The sequence below is a fragment of the Amblyomma mixtum genome, chromosome 9, assembly GCF_055824585.1.
Source record: "Amblyomma mixtum isolate Tamu chromosome 9, ASM5582458v1, whole genome shotgun sequence".
Classification (NCBI taxonomy): Eukaryota; Metazoa; Arthropoda; class Arachnida; order Ixodida; family Ixodidae; genus Amblyomma; species Amblyomma mixtum.
The window spans coordinates 34,743,474-34,766,196 of record NC_143020.1 but is presented as its reverse complement, the minus strand read 5'-3'; the positions used below and the strand labels follow the sequence as shown (position 1 = coordinate 34,766,196).

The 22,723-nt window shown below is 44.3% G+C and overlaps 1 protein-coding gene across 1 annotated transcript in view; it reads right to left on the bottom strand.

Moving 5' to 3' along the window:
• Positions 1-6,690: 6,690 nt before the first annotated feature.
• LOC149328713 (uncharacterized) overlaps positions 6,691-22,723 on the bottom strand; it is a 29,160-nt gene continuing 13,127 nt past the window's right edge. The window contains exons 5-8 of the mRNA XM_089559073.1: positions 19,612-19,923; positions 17,020-17,316; positions 11,885-12,205; positions 6,691-7,094 (exon numbers count right to left, since the gene is read on the bottom strand). Coding sequence (XP_089415199.1) covers positions 6,790-7,094; positions 11,885-12,205; positions 17,020-17,316; positions 19,612-19,923 — 1,235 coding nt within the window. The 3' untranslated portion in view covers positions 6,691-6,789. The remainder of the gene's footprint in view (positions 7,095-11,884; positions 12,206-17,019; positions 17,317-19,611; positions 19,924-22,723) is intronic.

The following is a 22,723-nucleotide window of genomic DNA, read 5'->3' as shown; positions in this document are numbered from 1 at the left end:
CTAAGCTGCCTTGGATCATACTGCCGCAAAGTTTAAATGCTCATATAGAATCTTTCAGGCTGTTAGGTAAATGTGCTAAGTTTAATTTGGGAAATGAATATCCGGGTAATGAAAACCAGAAATTCATACCAGACTTCTAGCAGTTTTTGGACAGGTATATGTAGAGGGCTTTCCGCAGGTAAAGCGCCTTTGCTGACTGCATTGTTTATTATGCATGAAATTCCTGCATTCACATAGTGGCAAGTCCGTGCAGTGGCTCAGAGGCTATGGTGCTCAGCTGCTGACCTGAAGGACACAGGTTCGATCCCGGCCACGCCAGTCGAATTTCGATGGAGGCAAAATTCTAGAGGCTCGTGTGCTGTGCGATGTCAGCGCACTGGTAATCTTAGTGTCTTACGTCTGCAGTGTGATCAGGGCCTTCATACTCGACGAAGGCAAATGAAATTCCTGTATTGGGAAGCGCTCTGGTCCATCCCCATATTTCACTGTCCCATACGGTTCTAGGAACCATGCTGTCCTGACTGCGGATGTTCGATATCGACTGAGCTTGTGCTCACAAAACCCTACACGTCACGTATACAGTCCACCCCTTCTGCAAGTTCAAAGGTCGTCTATACTTGAAGGATTTATTTGAAATGTCGAAGATTTTCTCTTGACTCGTCAAGTTGTACCCCATCAGATCATGCTGATTGAAGACTACCTCTCCGGTCAAGCAGATGGTGCCTCCAAGGGTATCCTTCAGATACCCACGTTGGTGTCTAGTCAGCTACTTCTGACCCCGTCGTCATCCTCATCACTGTCTATTGGAAGTGAAAAAGACACCCAAAAACAAACAGGTCTATCCGTGCCCTTGCCAGGAAACAAAAATTAATAGGCACTTATCGGTGCCACAGTGTCCCCAATGAATCAAAATATTTCACTTCCTGACTCTTGTATTACCTCTCTCTTTTCCTGATGCCACGAGTAGAAGGCGCTCTAAGACGTCGTCAAGTACAAGTAAAACCTGGTTGACTAACCTTATATCGGTGTTTAAGAGCCAAATACGTCACATCGATGGCTGAAGTAACAAGCACACTGGTACGGTAATCAATATCGCCACTAGCGGTGGTCGATGACTATGGTCATTTCCCAGTCCTTGCTCACCAGTTGATTCGCCTTCGAATGTTTGTCAATGTTGCCAATTGGTACGTGGTCAGGTACTGAACGCAAAATGGCGGCTTTCTCTCCGTCATTTTGAGGCAGCAGTGGTAGGGACACCTCACTATTGTGCCCTGCTCCTCATGGTGAACACGGAATGGCACTTTCTGGAAAATATCTGCACTCCCCGTGAGAGAATACACATCTCACTTACATTATCACCATGACCACGAGAACAGACCGATGGATCTGATAATGCAAAAGGCGAGGACCTAATGGCTTTGTCCACATCACACTAAAACATGGTGAGAATGGGCTCGCGACGCATCATCTTTCAAGCAAAGCATTCAACCCACTAATACTGAGGCAGCTGGCCAGGAAAGCTTCAATTTCTGAGTAAAAGAAAAGTGTGCTTGGACATGCACTTTATCTTGGCTTGGCTGTTACCTGTTGCTTACGGATCGGCCGGTTATCTTTTGGATGGCATGAACTCAAGTCTGAATATACTAGTTCACGTGATTCAATGCTGCATCGTGTAATATTTTATTTACGAGGAGCCGGTTGTGAGAACATATATTGTTAGCTGAAGCACCCTTACTGTCTTCGTGCCAGGGATATTCCTTACACACTTTTTCCTCTGTATGGTGCCCTACCTAGTGTTTCGGTGCAGGATTAAAAATGTCTCGAGGAAGAGGAAGAAGTTTCATGAACATGAAGAGGAAATGGGTCATTTCGTCAGTAAATTAAAATAGTATTGTCAATTCATGTCGTGCGCAGCCCAAAAGTCATTGCTGATATTTCTACAAATCCTGCGTTTTGTTTCACAGGCTTCCTTGGGAAGTGTCACCGAATTGAAGGGAGACACTTCCCATTCACTTCGGCGGCAATAAGAATATAAAAGTGCTTAAAATGCATAGGCTGTCAGTTGGCAAGTTTATTCATTTATTTACTGAACCCTCAGAACCGAAGGCTTCGAAAAGGGGGACTGAAATGCAATGCATGTTACAGTTGTCATCCTACAGCTGTATAATGTTAGCTTGTGTGGTTGAAAAATTCTGCTTATCAATGATGTCAACAATTTCTGCAGGAAGGTGGTTTCACTCACATGATACACGAGGTAAAAACGACTGAAATGTAGGTGTGGTGTTGCAAATTTCATTTAGTATCACGTAGTGGGATGATGGTACATCTAATGAAAAAGGCTCAGATGAGTTATCTTCTGGCAGGATGGTAAGAGGGGTAAGGAAATGATGGCTTTTATAAGCGTTACACTCGGAGTGCAGTTAAATCTGGACAAAATAAGATGAACATCATTATTGTGTACCAGTTCCAGTGAGGTAACTAGCTTTTCATTGTGGGGATCTCACATAGTAGCGCCATATTCCCGTTTAGAGCTTATTAGTGTTTTGTAAAGTAACAATTTCAAGAAATATGTGTTTTAGAAAAGTTACGGCGTATATAGCACAACATGCGGTTAGAACAGCTGGTAATATATGCTCAGTATGGCACGTCCTGGTGTGGGCGGGAGAGGTTTGGGCATCGAAGTATTTAGTGGCCGCTTCTAAGGGAAAGTTATTTAGGTTGTACACAGGCAGAGTGTTAGTGCGTCTTGATACTCATATAATTTTACACTTATGAGTACTGAGTTTTATAAATCACTCTTTACACCGAAGAAAAATCTAATGAGACCACATTAGAGAAGGTTAGCATCATCAAGTGATTTTATTTCATGAGAAACTATGCCGTCTTCAGCGAGCCGTTGATTGTCAGACGACACAATAGAAGGTTGGTCAATGATGTAAAAATAAAAAAGAGGTCCATGCACTGACCTTTGATGTGCGCCCGAGTAAACTTTACTGAAAGGTGAGTTACGACTGTTAGCAGAAACGAACTATGATCGGTTAAGACGGAAACGCCGAATTAATTTCAGCTAATTGTAGTCAATATTCAGTTTAGTCAGCTTAAAAGATAATAAATGATGGCTTACCTTGTCGAATGATTCAGAGTAATCAAGGAAAATTCAGTCAGCTTCTTATGTGCCATATAAAACATGGTGAGGTTTGTTAGTGTCGCAGGCAAGTTGAGTAACGCAAGGAAATGACTTTCAAAAACCATGCTGTTCAAGAAAATGAACTAGACTCTAGGAAGTTACTAAGGTTTGCAAAAACTACATAAAACAAGGTGCAGCAAGTATTGGTAAGCGAGATGGGGTGATAATTCATAGCGCAGGTTTTTTTAGCCGCTTTGAATAATGAAACCACCTTTCGGATTTTCCACTGTGTTGACAGAACGGAACTATCGAGTGTTTTCCGAAAAATCTTGGTCCTGGTGGCGCATTTGCACTTACTCTGGGTACAAGACTTGTCCGCCATGAAAGGCGTGGTGGTTTACCCAGAGGAGGAGGCCATATGGACCAGAACCATTGCTCCGTATCCCGCTTGTTTCGGCTCTTCGTAGTGGCAGACGATGAATATTTTTGATAACTTTGATCTAAACACTACTCCACTCAAACATTATATGAACAAAAAGGAACCACAAAAGGCTATCTCACGCGTCAAATTACAGCATGAATGTGACAGCGGTGTAGCCGAAAAGAACTTTTTACAAGGTGAATTTAGCAATGCAACACCAGAGCCAGTTAAAGATTTGGCAGGGTTTACATGTGTAAATTGGCAAAGACAAGCTAGTTCGAGTTCAGAAGCGGGCAGCAAGGTTCGTAACTGGGAATTACAATTTTAAGGTTAGAAGTTCTGAACTTCGGGAAGCTCTTGGTTGGAAGTTATTATCCCACCGAAGAAAAGTTTTTAGGATAAAGTTTTTGTACGACATTTACAATAATAAAACAGGAATTAATAAAAGCCTCTATTTAAGGCAACCTCACTACATTTCGAGTAGAAGGGACAATACCATGAAAATTAGAGGGTATAACTGCCGGATTAATACATTTAAATATTCATTTTTTCCCAACACAATAAGTGACTGGAATCTGCTGCTTAATGAAGTGTCTGAGAGCGAGAATTTCCAGGCCGCAATTGACCACGCAATAATCTGATTATGCTGTTGTCAGTGTTGGTCCTGCGTGTCGGGTGCAATCAAAATGCTTTTATCTTTTTGGAAGTTCTTAACATTTTTCTGTAACTTTTCTTTCTGTTTTGTTCTCTTGTGCTGTATTGAATTTTACTGTTAATGTACTTACACCCCCCTACAATAATGCCTCTCAAGGTGCTGTAGGTACCTTGAATAAAATAAATAAATAAATCAGCGATGAAAAAAATAAGACGCACATAACTGGCTGCGTGGGTCAGTCTACACCTCAATGGTGCTTTCAGATACATTGCAGTGGTGTCCACCTGGAACAAACAGTGCTTTCGCACAATATTTCGTGCTTAGAAATGTTAAACTGCCAGCCATTTTTTTTTCGCCATACCGTCTCAAATCTTCAAGGGATCCACTAGTGAGCTTGATGAAAACGCTTTATGAGACTTCAGGTTTTCGAGGTTACATACACCCCCATTTTGCTGTACGAAAATGTCGAAGCCACATAGGGAAGAGAGCCACAATAGATGCTTCCTGGCAGCGTAGAAATGGGGAAACAGAGGCTGCAGAAGAAATGAAGCGGCACCGTGTGAAAACAATAGACAGAGGGTGCAGCACTGTCGCTGAAAACAAAACTTTGACGCAGGAGCTTTGAATAAATTGATTGTGCCGGCTAATTGGTGTTCCAGGATGAATCACAGCGCAGCACACAGAAAAAAACGAGAACAGAGACAAGTTGAAACACAAGCACTGACTTCCAACTGACTTTTATTAGAGAGAGAGAGAGACTTTAATGAATACAAGACCGTGTCTGCCTGGTTGTTACCCTAGCATGCTACTCCAGGACTTTTATTAGATGTGACAACTAGTCATATACTGCTTTCAAAAAACAACCAAGAACATGACTTTACATGAGGCATCACCTCGCCAATAAACGCAACTCTGCATTTGTGAGGGCGATGTAAGGCTCACTAACACAATTATCACGCGACCTGGACATCTCGGCAACGTCCACAATCTCCCGCACTATCTGGTCCAAGTGCTTGCTGACTACGGAACAACTGGCAAGGTCCGGCTTGCACTGTCTTTCGATGCCGGAATCTTTACCTTTGTGTTTGCATTGCGCTTCGAAGGAATTAAAGATGTTTCAACAGTGCAACTCTTACGATTGCGCAGACAAAGTGTTCAGTCAAAAGTTTTTCTGTCTCCTTCGGTATTCCTTGCAATGTTTGTGGTCATTTGTGATTCTCCAATGACGTCCATGTTCTCACATACCTGAACTTCATTGAGGTTGTCAGTGATTTCCTATAGAACATCAGGAGTCTCAGTGCACTGTGTGTTCTTTACGTTATCTTGATTATGAGAATCTTACCTGCATTTCACATCTCAAGCGGATTTTTGTATCCGCGACAGCCCAATCATTTGCACGAATTCATGTAATGTTTATGCGTACCGCACCGTTTTGCAACACATTTAACATACTTGCGCAAACTATTGCCACACTATATATTTGCAATCAGTAGCTTTCACTGCTGCTCTTTTATCACGGCCCAGATAATACATTCATTCTCAACCACTGCTTCCCAACTTTCTCACACAAACCAGGAATCTCTTAATAAGCAGGTTAGTGGGATTGCAGCTTCACAGTAGATGGCTTTTGTAATGAACTTCGCATGTTTTCCTACCCTCGACCCTATGCATTGATAAATATGGCTTAAACTGATATTTCCATTTAACATATATATTTTTAAGTTCACTCTATTCATATTGCGACAAGAATCCCTAATAATCGAGGAATTAATGGCAATTCCTGCAGTGTTGAGTTAACAACGAAAACCACTCCCAGAAGAAAGACCTCCCAAGCCATCAAAAGGATAATATGTATGTGCCATAAAGTAACCAAGTCACAAAACAACGACAAATAACGGAAGTTTCCTGCGGACGCAAGTTTGCAGCACCACTAATGAAAAAGGACACCTGTTCTGGTTACTAGTGTACATCGTACATGGCGGTGCCCAGTAGCGACAGTTATAGGTGCAAGAGCCACAACATTTGGATTTACTCCCGAGCAGCAGAGGTAATTGACCCAACATTGGAAATGTATTGGCAAAAGCCGATCCTGCAGACGATCTGAGAAGAGCCATCCATTTCCAATACAAAGCCTCCGCGGTGGCTCAGTGGCTGTGGTGCTCGGCTGCTGGCCCGAAAGACGCGGGTTCGATCCCGGCCGCGGCGGCTGAATTTCTTTGGAGGAGAAATTCTAGAGGCCCGTGTACAGTGCGATGTCAGTGCACGTTAAAGAACCCCAGGTGGTCGAAATTTCCGGAGCCCTCCACTATGGCGTCTCATAGCCTGAGTGCGCTTTGGGACGTTAAACCCCATAAACCAACCAACCATTTCCAATACCGGGCTGATTACCAATGCTGCTTGGGCTACGGTATTGCCAGAGGCTTTACAAGAATTGTGGCTGCAGCAAACGGCCACCACACATGACAAACAGTTTTTCAAGGTCGTGAGCATCGTTGACAAAAAAGCGCTTTCCGAACTAGAGACAATGGTTTCAACATTAAGTGGCAATCCGTCTTTCTATGTAAATGCATGTCTCTGCATTGTCACTTATGGCATCAGCAGCAACGGCCTTTCAGCTTGGAAAGTAACCGATTTCGTAACATTCCTCTCGGTGTACGGAGTGCCGATCGTGACGAACAAGGAATAGACACGTCCGGGTAGCAGTCCATCAAGTCTGTGGTTGTCGTCCCTCCCAACGTATTGCTGGCAGTCGATAGGTTTTGTGAATTCGGGTGTCTTTAGGTCTGCATGGCAGCGAGCCTTCAGGCAGTCCTTCACACTGGATAAGCGCAGGGTGACCTCTGCCCACGTGTAGTCCACGGATTTCATGGCAACACTAAAATTATATGCACCTTCATGTAAAAAAACAAGGAAAGAAAGGAGAATTGTAATCAGAACAACGAATTTTTTCTTTCACAATATACAAGAAAAGAAAGGGCAAAAACAAAATTCTGACCAGTAGCGCAACAAGATAAGGGACCAATGAACGAGTAGATAAACACAGCGCTAACTTCAAACAACTTTAATGGAAAAAATGCACTACAATTTATACATCATCACGAATTTATAAATCATCGCGAACGTACAGGTGCCGTCAAAATTAAATGGAAGGCAATATTAACAAAAAAAATTCAATAATTTCTCCCCCAATTCATGCATCCTTCAATACATATGTGTAGCCTAATTGTGATTTTGCGAATTGCACTGTGCACCACCAAACATACACCATTATGCTTTAGAATTAAAGAAATTAAATTTTTTTGACGAAGTCGCCTTCCATTCACTTTTGACGGCGAGTGTACGTAGACAATTTGTTTTTGAGAAAGTCTGACAGAGGTGTGCTTACACAAGAACTTTCTGATCTGGCTATCTTTTCCACTTTGATGATTTCACAAGGGCGCTTGTCCTGCTTTCACAACTAAAAAAACGCTTATTGAGGAACGGCCTGCGATTTTTACATGCGTTACAATGCTTAACTACTTCTCCGTCTTCTCCGTTCTTAGTACTTACTTTGTACTTATGTTCACGAAAGCGGTCATTTAAGCAGCGACCAGTTTGTCCTATAAATTGTTGTCCACACGAGAATGGAATTTGATACACTGCATCATGTTTACAATCAACAAACGGCATTTGATGTTTCTTTTTGCATTAGCTGGATACGTGGCGAACAGATTTTTGTTTACCTTGCATAGGCTGTCCAACTTCTCAGCGGCGGAAAAAACAACTAAAACATCAATTCGTTTTGCAATGCACTTCAGATTGTGAGAAATGGTATGCAAATACAAAATTACATTTTTTTTGTCTTCTAAAGGGCGCCCGGGAACAAGCTTGCTGTTCAGTATTCAACTTTTTAACAAACTTTCTGCTACTGATATCTGAAGGTGACCAGGTAAACAAATGCAAGGTCAACAAATCTGTTCGCCACGTGTCCAGTTAATGCAAAAAGACGCATCAAGCGCCGTTTGTTGATTGCTAAGAAGGTGTAGTGTACCAAATTCCACTCTCGCGTGAACAACAATACGCAATACGCTGCTTAAATGACCGCTTTCGTGAACATAGCTGCAATGTAAGTATTAAGAACGGAGAAGACGGAGAACTAGTTAAGCATTGTAACACATGCCAGCATATCAGGCTCTTCCTCGATAAGAGCTTTTTAGTTGGGAAAAGCAAGGACAGGTGCAGTCGTGAAATCATCGTAGCAGACAAGATAGCCAGATTAGGAAGTGTTTGTTTTAAGCACCCCCTTCTATAAGACTTTCTAAAAAAGAAATTGCCTACCTATGTTCGCGGTGATTCTCGCTTATCTTGTGATTGCATGGCAATGCTGCATGTATATATCGTTGTTCATCTTTGCCGTTAACGTTGTTGGAAGTTAGCGCTGTGTGTGTCTACTCGTTCGCCGGTCCCTTGTCTTATTGCGCGACAGGTCAGAAGTACATGAGCCCACAAGACCAAATTTCAATGTTTCTCAAGAAAACAAGTTATTAAAATTAGGCTTAATAAGCTCCATCGTCCCTTTCAGATGAAAGACGAAAAAGTGTCACTAAGTCTCCTCACAGGCGGATATGCGAAAGCATTGCCAGTTCCGTTGACTCCTCTGTTATTTAGTAATGTAATTAATCAATGCTAATAATTACATAATTGTTTAACCAATCATATTAATTAATTAATATTCATTAATTACTGTCATTCGATTTTGAATAAGTAAGTTAATAGTTAACTTATTAGAATACTTAATCTGTCTATTATTAATCAATTAATTTTATTATTGGTTCAGTCCTGGATGAATTACTAGTAATTCACTAATTTTGTGAACTACTCTGAGTAATTAGAAAAATTGATTGCCATATTATTTAAGTTACTTATTTATTTAGCAATTCCATCATTTAAACTTTCCATTCAATCATTTTCGATCATTACAAATCATAATTACGCTCTTAGTGACTGATCGACAGTTCATGAGGACACGCTCTGTCCGTGGTGGCACGTCCTGTCTATGCCAATCATGAGGCAAGAAAAGCTTTCGCATTAATAAAGAAAAATACTTATTTTCAACCAATTATGCAGCGAAAAACACGCTCTTTTCTTTCAAAGAAGTGAGCAATTTTTCATGTAGGCAAATATGTTTAAAGCATCATTTTTCCCGAGAGCAATCCGCACCTGGAATGGCCTACCTGCAAATGCGATTGGGTGCTCCACAAAGTCTTCTTTTCTGAGTGCGTTCCGTAACGCACAGCACTGTTCCACATTGTACTAGCCGAATGTTTATGTTTAAGTTTTTGCTTCGCATGTGTTGTACATGTTATTTTCATCCTTTCTTTTGTTCGACTGTATGTACATTGTATTAGCGTATACTCTTTTGCTCTGTACCACGTACAGTCGGGGACAAAAGTCTCCGGACCACGTGTTCCTCAAACGAAGCTTATAGCTCTACTATCAGACAGCGGCTGGAGACCGCACTTGTGGGGATAAAGAAAACAAAAATTCAACTTTTTTCTCCACAAGTGTGGTCTCCAGCCACCGACTAATAGCAGAGCTATCGGCTTCGTTAAAGGAACGCGTGGTCCGGAGACTTTTGTCCACGACTGTACACCTGCCTAAGGACTGACCTCCAGGCTGGTAGTATGAAATAAATAAATAAATAAGAAAATGAAAAACAGCCTCGATATTTCAGGTTAGAGCACAGGAAAAAAGGCAAGAAATGAACTTCATTTTCCCTTAGCAATAACTGGTAAGATACTAAATTTTAAAAGACTTATTTGGGTAGCTGTCACAGACTTGAAAGACAAATTTTACTTACAGATACCAAATAACTAAGTGCGTGTATAAGAAGACGTCCACTAATCAAAAAAGATAGTCTCATTCGCACTAATTACATAAAATAGCGGAACAACTCTCGTATATCCCACATATATAGCTCTATATATGCGATATACTAATGTAACAAAGATCTACGTCCTCCGAGTGAAAGCACTCAAGTGTGCATATATTCCACGCATGATTCCTTTTGCATAGATTATCTACGAGGCGCATGACATGAAAAAGTTGCGACATGGTAATTCTAATTTCTTTTATAGAGCAGATAGCGAAATATAACAAATTAACGACGCATCTGCAGATAAATTTAAGGGTAGACCTCGTCCTCTTGAAAACTGCACAGCATGCATGAACACCTATGGAGTAAATTGCTCTAATTAGAATATTGGTAGTAGCTTAGTATATGCATTTAATACAGGTGGGACTGGCTGTAAAGATGATGGCCTCGACAGAACACGTGTCCTTCTGTGAAACAACTGGTGCTGATCATTACATGTGCCTTTGGCACCAACCTTTTCACGAGAGCGGCCGCAATTTTTTTTTTCTCAAAAGTAGCCGAATACTGGGCCAAGTTATTGCCCACAAAGCGCGATGATAATGCGGCGTTTCTGACTTTTCGTGCCAAATCAATAGTCCAAAGCTTGCCTGAATCATTTTCTTGTGATTTCAGTTACTATTACTTACATAAAACTATACATGTGCCGCTGATCATGCGGGCGCTGAAACCAATGATAAGAGCCACTTTACATCCACTGCTGCCCGAGACCTTTGCCTTTGGCCTCCAGTTCACCAGTCTTGCACCAGCGATGACATGCCTGTGGGAGCAAACTATCTTTTGGAGCGAACGCACAAACCTTGAAGGTCATGTTACGGCGCCAATATGACCTTAAAGCGTCCTCAGTAAAAAGAACAGAGGAAAATTGTTGTGTAGGTCGAAATCTAACCCTGGCCTTTGGCATGCGAGAAAGGGACGCTTCCACTCAGTCATGAATGTTCAACTCTTGGAAGTGAATGAAGGCGCGAATTCACAGATGTCTAAGTAACGCGTCTTCGATATATGTACTGAGGCGTGCATGAATAAATTAATTATGAGCATGTTAATTAGCTATCCCAATTAAACGAGTGGCGAAGTACGTTTCCGGTGAGTTTCCTTCATGCATGACGTGCACTAGTAGCGCCATCATGCGGCACCCACTGAAACCTCAGCGCGCAATGTATGGCGATGGTCTAGCAGATGGCGCGCGTCTAGTGAATGCATAGATGTCTTAGAAATGTGTCTTCGAGATATGTACTGAGGCGTTCATGAATAATTTAATTACGAAGGTGTGAATTACAGATGTTCCAATTAAGCGAGTAGTGATAGTGTCCATAACGCACTCAACGTTACAGACGCCACGAAGCGTCTAGTTGTCCGATACACCACAGCTTTCGCTCTCTAACTAGGTTCACCAGTAGTTAAAGCACAGCTAATTTTTTTTCTCCATTCGGACTCCCTGCCCTAGCTGGTGATGCTTTTCTCCTCGTGAAACATGATGAACGTTCTCCTTTCCTGCATCTAAATGTATACTGAATTCATGTGCCAACTGAATCTAATGACTTTTATCAGTTTGTAATGAAAGAAGACTCCTCATGAAAGACATTGATCCTTCAGTATGTCAATGCCTCCATAATGATGAAGACCAGTTTTAAGTGTTTTGCCAAGCTTCTTGGGCTCCACGAACCACTGCTTTATATTGTACGTGCATCAAAGAATTTTCGCTTCTGATATGAGATTGGTACTAGTCTGACCACTGCAGTAGGAAACATCAGAACAAGGCACCTATACCTGCACCGGGAATGAAGATACCGCGTAACGTGGCTCCACGTGACATCCGTTCAGGAGTTCCATTCTTTTGCGTCCTCACTCGGAAGGTGACGTTGGCGCATGTTCCGAGGTTGTTGCATGTCATTCGTGTCTGGTCTGGATCAAGGAAGGTGGCGTTGGAGCATGATCCCAAATAATGGTTTCTGGAACCATCGCCGCTTTGTCCCTCGTCTGTGGCGTCCACCCAGTAGTGGTCGAAGCTCCCCTGAGGCCTTTTCCAGGCAACGGTGAAAGAGTCATTGACGACGGCCTCCACACGTAAGTTCTCCACGTCAGGAGGGACTGCGGCAAGCATAGAATCAATTTTGCAGTTGCAATTCTATTCACTTTAGGCGAATCGGCCCGTCTTTACAAGGGCGATGACATAGCCCTAGAAAAGGAAGCGAATTTTTTTCTTTGCATTCCCCTGCGTTACAAAGAATACCCTGTTCAGTCACCTAAAAATAAGAAATAAAATTAGCCTTGAATCGGGCGTCAGTGTACATTCTGTACGAACCGAAAAACGAAAGCGGCTCCCAGTGTATAGTGCTACCTTCAAATCATAGCTTTGTTGCAATATAGTTAGCATTTTACTGACGACGTTACGACTAGGTACTTTTTTTTTCTACAGCCCATACAAATGAATTAATTTCCTGGGCTTCATTCACAGCTGCAATACTCACTTCCTTGCTTCGGCTCAAGACTGAAACATGTCCAACATATAACATACTTGGTTTGATTGGTTTATGGGGTTTAACGTCCCAAAGCGACTCGGGCTATGAAGGACGCCATAGTGAAGGGCTCCGGAATTTCGACCACCTGGAGTTCTTTAACTTGTACTGATATCGCATAGCAAACGGGCACCTAGAATTTCGCCTCTATTGAGATTCTACCGCCGTGGCCGGGATCGAACACGCGTCTTTCGGGTCAGCAGCCGAGCGCCGTAACCACTGAGCCACTGCGGTGGCCCCAACATTCTTGCGCAAAAACTTTGAATATTTAAAAATTGTAAGGTATTTTTATAGAAATATTGAAGGTAATGGTCCATTCTTTCAATGTGCAGCAAGATGTTTATTTTAAGGTTTTTCCCATCGGTTGCATCAAGCAGACTGCCTTCGAAAAATAATGGGGAACGTTTTTGACAACTGCAAAACGCTATTAACAAAAACATGCAAGCCTGCCTACGAGAGATCTACGGATATATTGACTGCTGTAGTGAAATGTTATAATATATGAAAAAAAACTGTGCGCATAAACTATTTCCCGTTCAGAAATGCTTTTGTCCAGAACTGTTGGGTATGATAGTTTCAGCAAGCGCTTGATATGTCTCGTCGCTTTTACTGTGAAGCCGGTTTCAAGAAATCATGATTTTCCTTGTCCAGCCATGACAAAGCAGAAAGCGTGACGTAGCTTCCGTGTGCCATATGCGAATGCGTGACACTGAACAAGTGCAGAGAAAATTTTGAAACTACGCGGAGACCGAAGGTACATGCAGAGGAATGGTTAAGCGGAGCGTCCTGTCGTCGAAGGTGCCATAGTTGAGTTTTTCTCGAAGCTGCGAGTTCATCGGATTTGCATACTCCCGCCAAGTCGAGAAAAACGACAGGACCGTGTAAAAATGCGACAGAATGGCTTGTAGTATTGTCGCAACGACAGAATTTCGTGTTGTTTTGCAGTATTTTTCTATAACAGAGTACGAGTTTTTTTTTAGTTCTCGTACTTTTTTCGGCAGTACTTTTCTGTTGCAACTACACAGAATTCTGCTGTTACCACTGTTGTGACTTCAAGCTTCGATCAGAAACATTACAGAATCGCTGCTGCTGCGACGACAGAAATTTTTCTGTTGTGCTCAAAATCAACATTATCTTGCTTTTATCTATTATCTTTGCTGCTTTTCAGAAGGGCCATGCTGTGCCATTTTTAAAGCTAGTAGCAGTTTATGGAAAGCAAATAAGTGCTCGCACTTCACTGCTTCATCTGGGTTGTACAGTCGAACCTCGCTGTAACGAAACGGTTTGTAACGAAATAATGGATGTAACGAAGGAATACCAATTCCCATTCGAAGCTCCCATGAAAGCCTATGTACCGGGCATCTCGTTTTTACGAAGTAAAATTCTGCCACAGCGGGATACAACGAACCTAAAACGAACTCCACCGGCCCCTTAGCATTGCATGTGATGATTTGTAACGGCGGCCAGCCGGTCTTGGGGCCATGGTTACATGGGCAAAGCCGTTTGACAGAGCGCTATCTGCGCTTGACGGTAACGCCATCGGGGTGCCGCTGGTTTCATAGGCCCGAGCGGCGGAAAACGAGTCTCCAACTGTTTCCGTTGACCGCAAGGCGGACACCACCATAGCCGTCAGTTTGGCCTATGCCTTCTCCACATCGCGCTGGTGTCATGCGGAGAAGCGTTGAGGCCCGCGTGCTCGTGAAGTGTGCATCGATGGCAACAGAAACTGTTACTCGCAACGAAATGGCTATACTGCACGCTCTTTTAAAGCGGCCCCTATCAGCTTCAGCGCCCCAAAAAACTGAGTTAATTATTCTGGATAAGTATTTGCGTTTTAAGGCCGGATTTCTAGGCTCAGTCTTAAACCCATGCTGGCGGCGGAAGACACGAGAGCGCGTTGGCAAGGCTGACATATTCTCTTGGTGTACTTGTATATTCGGTAACTTGCACTCTGAACAAAAGGGAGTAAAAAGGGAGTAAGTTCTCTTTAAGCGCTCTTTATTTTATTGAAGAGACTGCGTTACAGGACAGCTTTCTCCATATTTGACTCCTACATAGACGTACTGGTGTTCAGAGCGTGATGGACTCTCGGTGCACGTGTTGAAGGTTCCCGCAATCCATATCGGCGGCACACTAAACACCAGATTTGTTGTCCGTGTTATACACATTGGTTAGGTATTGGGCAGCCAAGCAAAAAAAAGTCAAATTTACCTGCCCTACGCAGTGACAGGTAAGCCGCATGCGACCGTTGCAATCAAGGTTGCGCAACGCTGTGACGGAGTAACGGCTATAACGACGAAATCCCGGGGCTCCTCGGACTTCGTTATAGTGAGGTTCAGCTGTATCTTGTGCGAGGCTAGTTGCCGACGTTTCTAGCCACGGGGGCCTGTGTGGAAACCCTTTTTCAGGGAGGCGGTATACGGGGGAACCACGAATGTGAATATTACAATATACAGTGGACACTGGCTACGGAGACATATCTCCCGGGATTCTTAGTAAAAGTTATCTGCATTCCTTGTTCAACTTTCTCCTAGATCCGCCACAATTCTTAACATACAGGGTGTTTCAGGTAACTAGAACCAAGGATTAAAGAAAAATGGCCTGCAAGATCGAGTTGGGTGAAACAAATCGACATATTATTTCCCATCGCGTATCGCTCCGCAGAGTGTTTTTTAAATTGCGGTTAATTTGTTGATTAGATAAGATTAATTATGCGAAATTTCGAATATTCACTTGTCCGGCACTGAGGGCAGCGGGACCGACTCAAAATTATTTTCAAAATTATTTTTGCGCTTGCAGTGAAGATAAAAGATAAAAAATTGTCAATGTAGATTTCTACGGATCCATCAGCACAAAGTGCATCTTAAACTCTTTGGGACGTAAGGTATGTACATTAGTATCACATGGGTTGTATTTGTTTAAAGTGGTTAGCACAAGAAAATGTAGTGCCTGATATCCGTAGTTTGTCCTACTTGGAAGACCGCCCATTGTTTTCTAGACCTTGTAGGAACAACTTTCTCTTTCAGTGTAAGTCTTGCAAGTCGTAAGTTAAAAGTCTTATCGCTGTTTTTTTGACTGCCGTCACCATTACGTGACAGTATAGTAGTTGCAGGCTGATAGCATTATGTACTAGTTGGTCACGCGGGGCGAAATAATTTGAGCTGTAGCTTCTTTGGATCGAGTACGCTCAGCTGTGGTTGATGGCTCGTGACGAAGGCCACCTTTTTTCCAGCAATGCATTTGTGTAGCTTCTGCGCTGCGAAGTCTAAACAAAATGTTTCACTGTCGAGCTACGTGCGCTTCCGCTCAGCCAGTCTCAGGTGAAGTAAAAGCGATTGGCGCATCCCTGCCTTCGTCGTTATGTTGTGAAAGGACGGTACCTACTGCGTAGGATGAAGCACTTGAAAGTGCTTGCCACTTCTTCCTTTCATAATATTTTTTTTTGATTTATGGAGAACGTCCCAAAGTGATTCAGGCTAGAGGGATGCCGTAGTGGAGGGCTCTGGAAATTTCGACCACCCGGGGTTCTGTAACGTGCATTGACATCGCACAGCACACGGGCCTCTAGAATTTCGTCTTCATCGAAATTCGGCCGCCGCGGCCGGGATCGCACCCGCGTCTTTCGGGTCAGCAGCCGAACGCCGTAACCACTGAGCCACCGTGGCGGGGCCCGAGGAAATGGCATTGTGTGTTTGCAGTAATGTACGCGGTTGAAAATTATCCGCTGCGATGGTACAGACGCCTCTTACTAAATTTGCTAGCTTCAGTTTTATTTCACTTGTGGATTGCCCGAACACGGTAATGAAATAAGATATTGCATGGCCTGTGTGTGCTGCGTTACTGCTTCCACCAGCTGGTCACTAAATTCATTGGGCAGTTCATGAACATTGATGAAATATATACTTACCCTAAAAAAGTTTCTAACAATGCGATTCATGCTGCAGAGTAGACGTTAGCGATAGTGGTTCCCCTGACGGCGGCGGGAAGCATGATCCAGTCTATCCACATCATATACGACATGTCATACCACCTCTCCTCACCTGGTCAAATCCAGAAGATCCACGAACGTCGAATCCCTCGCCACTCGACTCTGATTGGCTACCGTGGTTTCCCTCCGGCCACTCTTTGCCTCCCACGGACTCACCCTCTCCCTGTCTCTCCATTTCCCCTGTAATTTTTCTCTCTTTACCCACTCTCTTTTCCCCATATCGCCCCTTACTTCTTTTCCCTCTCTCAATCCTCTCTCCCCCGTCTTGCCGCCCTTTATCTTCTCTCCACTCTGCCTCTTCTACACCATGGCTTCACATGCCGCCAACTCAGGACACTTTTTGGGCTGCTATGGGTTCTAATGCTAACGCATTAAAATAGAAAAGTTGTAGAACGTACCTGAGCCTAAGTTTACGACGGTCGGTTTGCTGCTGAATACCTCATCACGGCAGACTGCGTGGGTCCTAACTTCGAAGCAGTAGTTCATTTCTGAAGCGGTCTTGAATTTCAGTGACTTGTGCGACGTCTCATTAGACATGAAAAGCCGGCGTGTTGGATATCCATCCACTCCCAGCTCGTAGACCCGTACGGAGTAGTTGAGAGTGCATCCAGCGGCTATAGGGGGTGCAATCCAGTGTAAGATGGTTTCCGACGAAGGTGTCTCGATGATGCTGAGGTTTGCCGGTGGCTCAAACACTGCAGCGAAGGGAAGTGCGGCAAGCATGAAGCACGATTGCTGCAGCGCGCCCTGTCCAAGACAAATCTGCTCCGAATGCAACCTGGATATTAAAAAGGTTTTAATGCGCTTTTGAAGAGCTTGTTATAAAGGTTTTGTAAAGCCGAATATTAAAAAAAGTAGAACAGAGAGAATAGATTTAGGTGTTTTCAACAGAGGAAAGCTTGATGCACACAAAAGCAAGCGTGTTTCAACGTGTTAATGTACTCAAGGTATTTCTAAAATTAGACCCATTTTTTTTTTGCCGTGAGTGCCAAGCATTTCAGGATTAATGGTTCTAAATTTTGAGTGTGCACTAAACGTTTTGTTTTCAGCAATCCCAAACGCTGGCAAAAGTGAACAGGCTGCAAGCGCTAGAAGCGCTGAACGTTGTGCGAGACTCTTGTGGACGTGCAAGAAGTGTGCACGGAAGGCCGAGACTTCAAGCCATGAACCTGAAACTGTGCAGTTTGGAGGACTACAGAGACCTCACCTAGGCCACCTAAGACTGGAGGACGCCAGATTCCGCGGCTGAAAAATGAGTGCTTATTCCTGAGGCATAACAGCAGAGTGAAAACCACGCGTGTGGTTTTTGACAGCAGGGTGAAAACCATTCGTGTGGTCTTTTTGCGTCCAGTGTTGTTCGTTCCCTTGAGTAGCGCACTAATGAAGTTTCATATAAACCAACTAGGCCCATTTGCTGCTTTCCATAAGGGAGGAATGCCTTCAGACACGGACAATCTGCAGCTATTGTCCGGGTCTGTATATGCGTTCCTTTCTTTTGTTGTGTTCGTGGTTTTCACGTTGCAATAATGTATCAAGATAGTTACTAATGTGGACAAAAGCTGGCTTTACTGGTGTGTTTATGGTTCATGTGGTGGTGTGCTTTACGGGATCGCTGCTGACGTAGAGCATTGTTTTGAACAAGCGTTCGTCAGAGTGATGTAATCTCATTTGTTTTTTGCGGAAACAATTAGCGTTGCGTACTTCCTTCCAAGACGTGCTTTACTTTGTACAAATTGTCAAGCCAGAGGCCTTTCGTGGCCTACAAAATGAGGCAGATTATCAGCGAGTTAGCTGTCACATGGACAAGATTGTGTACGTGACGATTAAGGTGATGATAAGCGATTAGATGAAAAATATTACATGGAAGTCAATCATAAACTTTGTCGGGATCGTGCTCCAGCTTATGTTCTGCAAATCAGATAAAGCCAACACATTGCAGAAATTACCAACGACGAGATATGCAAAGATATTGAATCCCTAGAAGCTCGGGACCAGGTGCACTGGTTACCGGTAGCGCTAGCCACGTGATTTTTCAGATATCCGCTTGCATTGATTAACAGGGTAGATACTACAGAGGATGGTCGTGTGGCATCACTGTTGTTTAAAAGGTACGCCACCCTGAGATACTGGAGCGAGACACGTGGCATTGGGGACCGCCACTCGTGAACACAAATTCCTCAAAACCTCACGTGGCATTTAACGCAATGTAAAGAATTTTGAAATGGAAAACAAACTTGAGTTCACAAAGATGCCTGCCTAACTGCGCAAAAAGATCGCGCAGTTGTCAGTAATCTCTGAAGGAAGTCATCTTTCCTATTGCACGTACTCCACTTAGCCGTTGTCTTCGCGATGTTTGCGCACCCTCCGTCTCGGGGCACCTTATCTATAGGTGAGCAAAGAAAAATATGAGCAGTTTCAGGCGTTGGCGCAATCAATTTGTGGTGCTCAGTGGACAAAGAAAATGCAACTTGCGTTCAATCACTTAGCTGCGAAGGGTGTTCTTGTTGAGAAAGGCAGTCCCGTCGTCTTGTGGTCCATCATTAACACTGCAGCCTGTTAGCATTCACAGGGCCGATTTTGAAAATAGGATGCAACTGTCTATTTCCAATATGATGATGATGATGATCATCATTCTTCTCTCTTACTTTTACTCTCTTCCTAGCTAGGTTAGAGTTCTGTTTATCGGTCTCAGCCCTTATAGAAATGGTCTATAGACAGTCGATAGACTTCTTATTGACTTCCTATAGATATTGCTTATTGTCTATTCATAGTCTATAGACTACCTATAGACAAAAGATTACTAAAAGTGTACGGCCATAAATCTATAGATTGTCTATAAACTGTCTATGACATTTGTATTGTCTATAGACTGTTCTCTAGGATTTGCCTATAGCCAGTAGATAGACTTTATAGACAGAAGTCTATAGACACTCTATAGACTGTCTAAAACTTTTTTTGTAAGGGAAGGAAGCAAAAGGCATAGTGCTCACCGAACGGAGGTGCTGTCAGCTCTGCTGACGCTGGCTGGCTCACAGCGACATGTGCGCCGCAGGTGGCACTGGCAGTGATCAGGACGCAGTATGACATGCCGGGTTTGCTCTCGAACTCCAACCGTGTCATCGGCGTCTCATACTCGGTGCAGTTGCTCGCACTTTGAATTCCGTCACATGACTCGAACTCGGAGCACATCTTTACAGTGTATGAGCCGAGGGTCCCGGACACATTGAGCGGCGGATCCCATTCAACCCGTGAAAGCAAGGGCGATACCGCGACCATGGTCATATTCGTTGGCGGATCGGGCCCTGTATTTTGAAGAATAGGGTCAACTCAAATCATCCGAAGGACGCTCGTCACAATTCAAAGAAGACGATACTTGCAGAGTGTATTTTCTCACTAAAAGCGCGGCTGGGCTCACTGGCCAATAGACACAAACGAACCACAAAGACCGACTTCGTAAGATTCCCACGAGTGACGCGATGCACGCACGGCGGAAAACTTTTAGGAGCATCGGCTTTTATCACAAACTTGGTCCTCATATTGCTTTCATGCAGCATATTTCCAACATTCTTGGAAAAAGATTTTAATATTAGAAATTGTAAGGTTCCATTATGGCAGTAGTGAAGGTGATGGTCCCTATTCTTCCGATGCGCAGAAAAATCTTGCTGTTAAAATTTTTCCTTCGCTCGCGTAGGGCAATTAAGACTGCTATAAAAAACCAGCGGGGAACGCTTTTGACGATAGCAAAAAAATGGAATCCTGCCGACGGGTGATCTGCGGATATATTGCTTGTTATAGTGAAATCTTATTCCCGTTTTATTCTTTCCCGTTTAAAAATTCTTCCTGTACGACGCCTTCCATACGACACCAGCTGGTTTCCTATCATACGTGACTACTTCGTGTGTGAAGTCACGTCTGCGATTACTAGCAAGGCGATAGCTACAATGCATTGTGGTTCAGGATAGCAAGCTGCCGGGCTAGTTGGTGATGCATTTTGTGAAGAAGCGCAAAAAATGGACGAGGGAAAGAAGAAAGGACTCATAAGACATAAACGCTTGTGAATGTCTTATGGGTCCTTTTTTCCATCGTCCGCTTTTTGCGCTTAACTTCTTCACAAAATGCATTCTGGGTCACGATGAACGTGTGCATGGGCGTCCGGAGGGGGGGGGGCAAGGGGGGGCGGCTGCACCCCCCTGGAAAATCACTCACTCGAACCGTGAGTGATGGCCGCACGTCAGGGGCGGCGGTGCGCTCAGCCAAAAGAGTAAAAGCGGCCCTGCTTCCACGCTTTGGGTCACATCTGCAAAGTGCCGCGTCCGGGGACGCGTCGTTGCAGACATACAGCGGCACCGGCGAGCATGTGTTTCGAGCCGTCTTGAGATGTGTGCCTGTTTCTTTGATCTCTAGAGAGATAGCGACACGGAGGCAGACAGTGCACACCCCGGCCACCGATGAATTCTTCAGGAGGGAGGGACAAATCAGCTGTGTCCATCCCCGCTTTGTCGGACTGCTCAGGGGCAAGCGGGCAATGAGTTGGCGCCGCCGCCGCTCGCTGTCTCCTCCGATCCACGGGAGAGCGCAGTTCGGTACAAGCGCCGCTTTCAGAATTTTCGGCAAAGGGGATTAGCTGCTTTTGTTCACGGCGACGCAGTCTCCAGAGGCGCCCCCACACCAGCGTTCCTTGCGTCTTCTCCGGAAACCAGCGCCTTTGGTCAAGGCAGCCCGATGGCGCCTGCCTGGCTCGCCTGTCACCTCTGGCTGGGCCTCAAATCCCAACAGCGCCCATGTACTGTGCGATGTCAGTGCATGGTAAAGAGACCGTCCGTCCCTCATAGCCTGAGTCGTTTTGGGGCTCTGAACCTCATAAAAACACACAAAACAAATTTTCCGACCGGAGTGGCGAGTGTCCCTTCCCCTCGGAAGTCGCGCGGCGTTCCTTGCGTGTGCGCGCCTCTTTGTTTGTGCTTCGGTGTTTTTAGTGGCCGGTTGTCAACGAAGCTGAGAACAACCAAGACAGCGGACGAGAAAACGACGAGCGGCGAGTAGTGTGTGTGCAAATACTCGACTGTGCGGTTGCGCGAGCAAGATGGAGCGAGGTGTATGAAGCTGCGAGCGTGCATTTATCTTGTAAATAAGCTTTCGCTGCATACATAGTCATTTTTTGTTTTCAACGTACGCATTCAACCGTTTTTCCAATCAATGTGTATATATTTTTAACACTACCAACCCCGAGGAACTCCATAGCCAGCTTTGTCTCGCGCGGTCCCGAATGATGGATATTCGACGCTTCTTCAAGCGTCAGCGGTTGTCTGACGAAGCATTATCCAAATGCGCCCCTGCAGATTCTGGTGTGACATGTGACAACGGTGTAGCATTTGAACAGAGTGATGCAAGCTTTTATCACCGGACAGTAGCTGATGTCGTCGACTCCATGGAAGGGACTCTGTCAACAGTGAGTTCAGGTGATGCAGCAGGCCGAGATGATTCCATTTCTCCTTTCTTGGGATTCAAGTCCGGATTTGACCAGAGCGATGCAACCTTTCATCACCGGACAGTAGCCGGCGTCGTCGTCTCCATGGAAGGAACTCCACCAGCGAGCTCCGGTCACGCAGTAAGCCGAAACGATTCCCTTTCTCCTTGCTTGGGATCGAAGTCCGGAGACAACATCAAGAAAACAAATAACTTGCCTCAAGAATATGACTTAGGAGAGTTTCTAGGCAAAGCTAAACTCACTGGCATACCGGACTTTTTGAAGTTACGTCTTCTTACTAAGCCATGGTCGCCAAATGTCACATATGATTTTAAGAAGGATGTAACACCTGGAAAGAGGCCTTTTCGACATCAGTGGCTGGGAGATTACGCCCCCTGGCTTGCGTACTCAGCGACAGCGAAAGGCGCCTTTTGTCGTTTTTGCGTCATTTTTCCTTCGCGTGTTCACCGGGTACTCAAGGTAGTTTTATCGTGCGCGCTTTCAGTAACTACAGAAAAATGCACGAGGCGTGCAGGGATCACGTAAAATCCCAATGGCACCAGGAGGCAATGACGGCCTCACAGAACTTTATGGATGTGATGAAAGGCAAGCAGCTACCCTTTGTACAGCAGCTG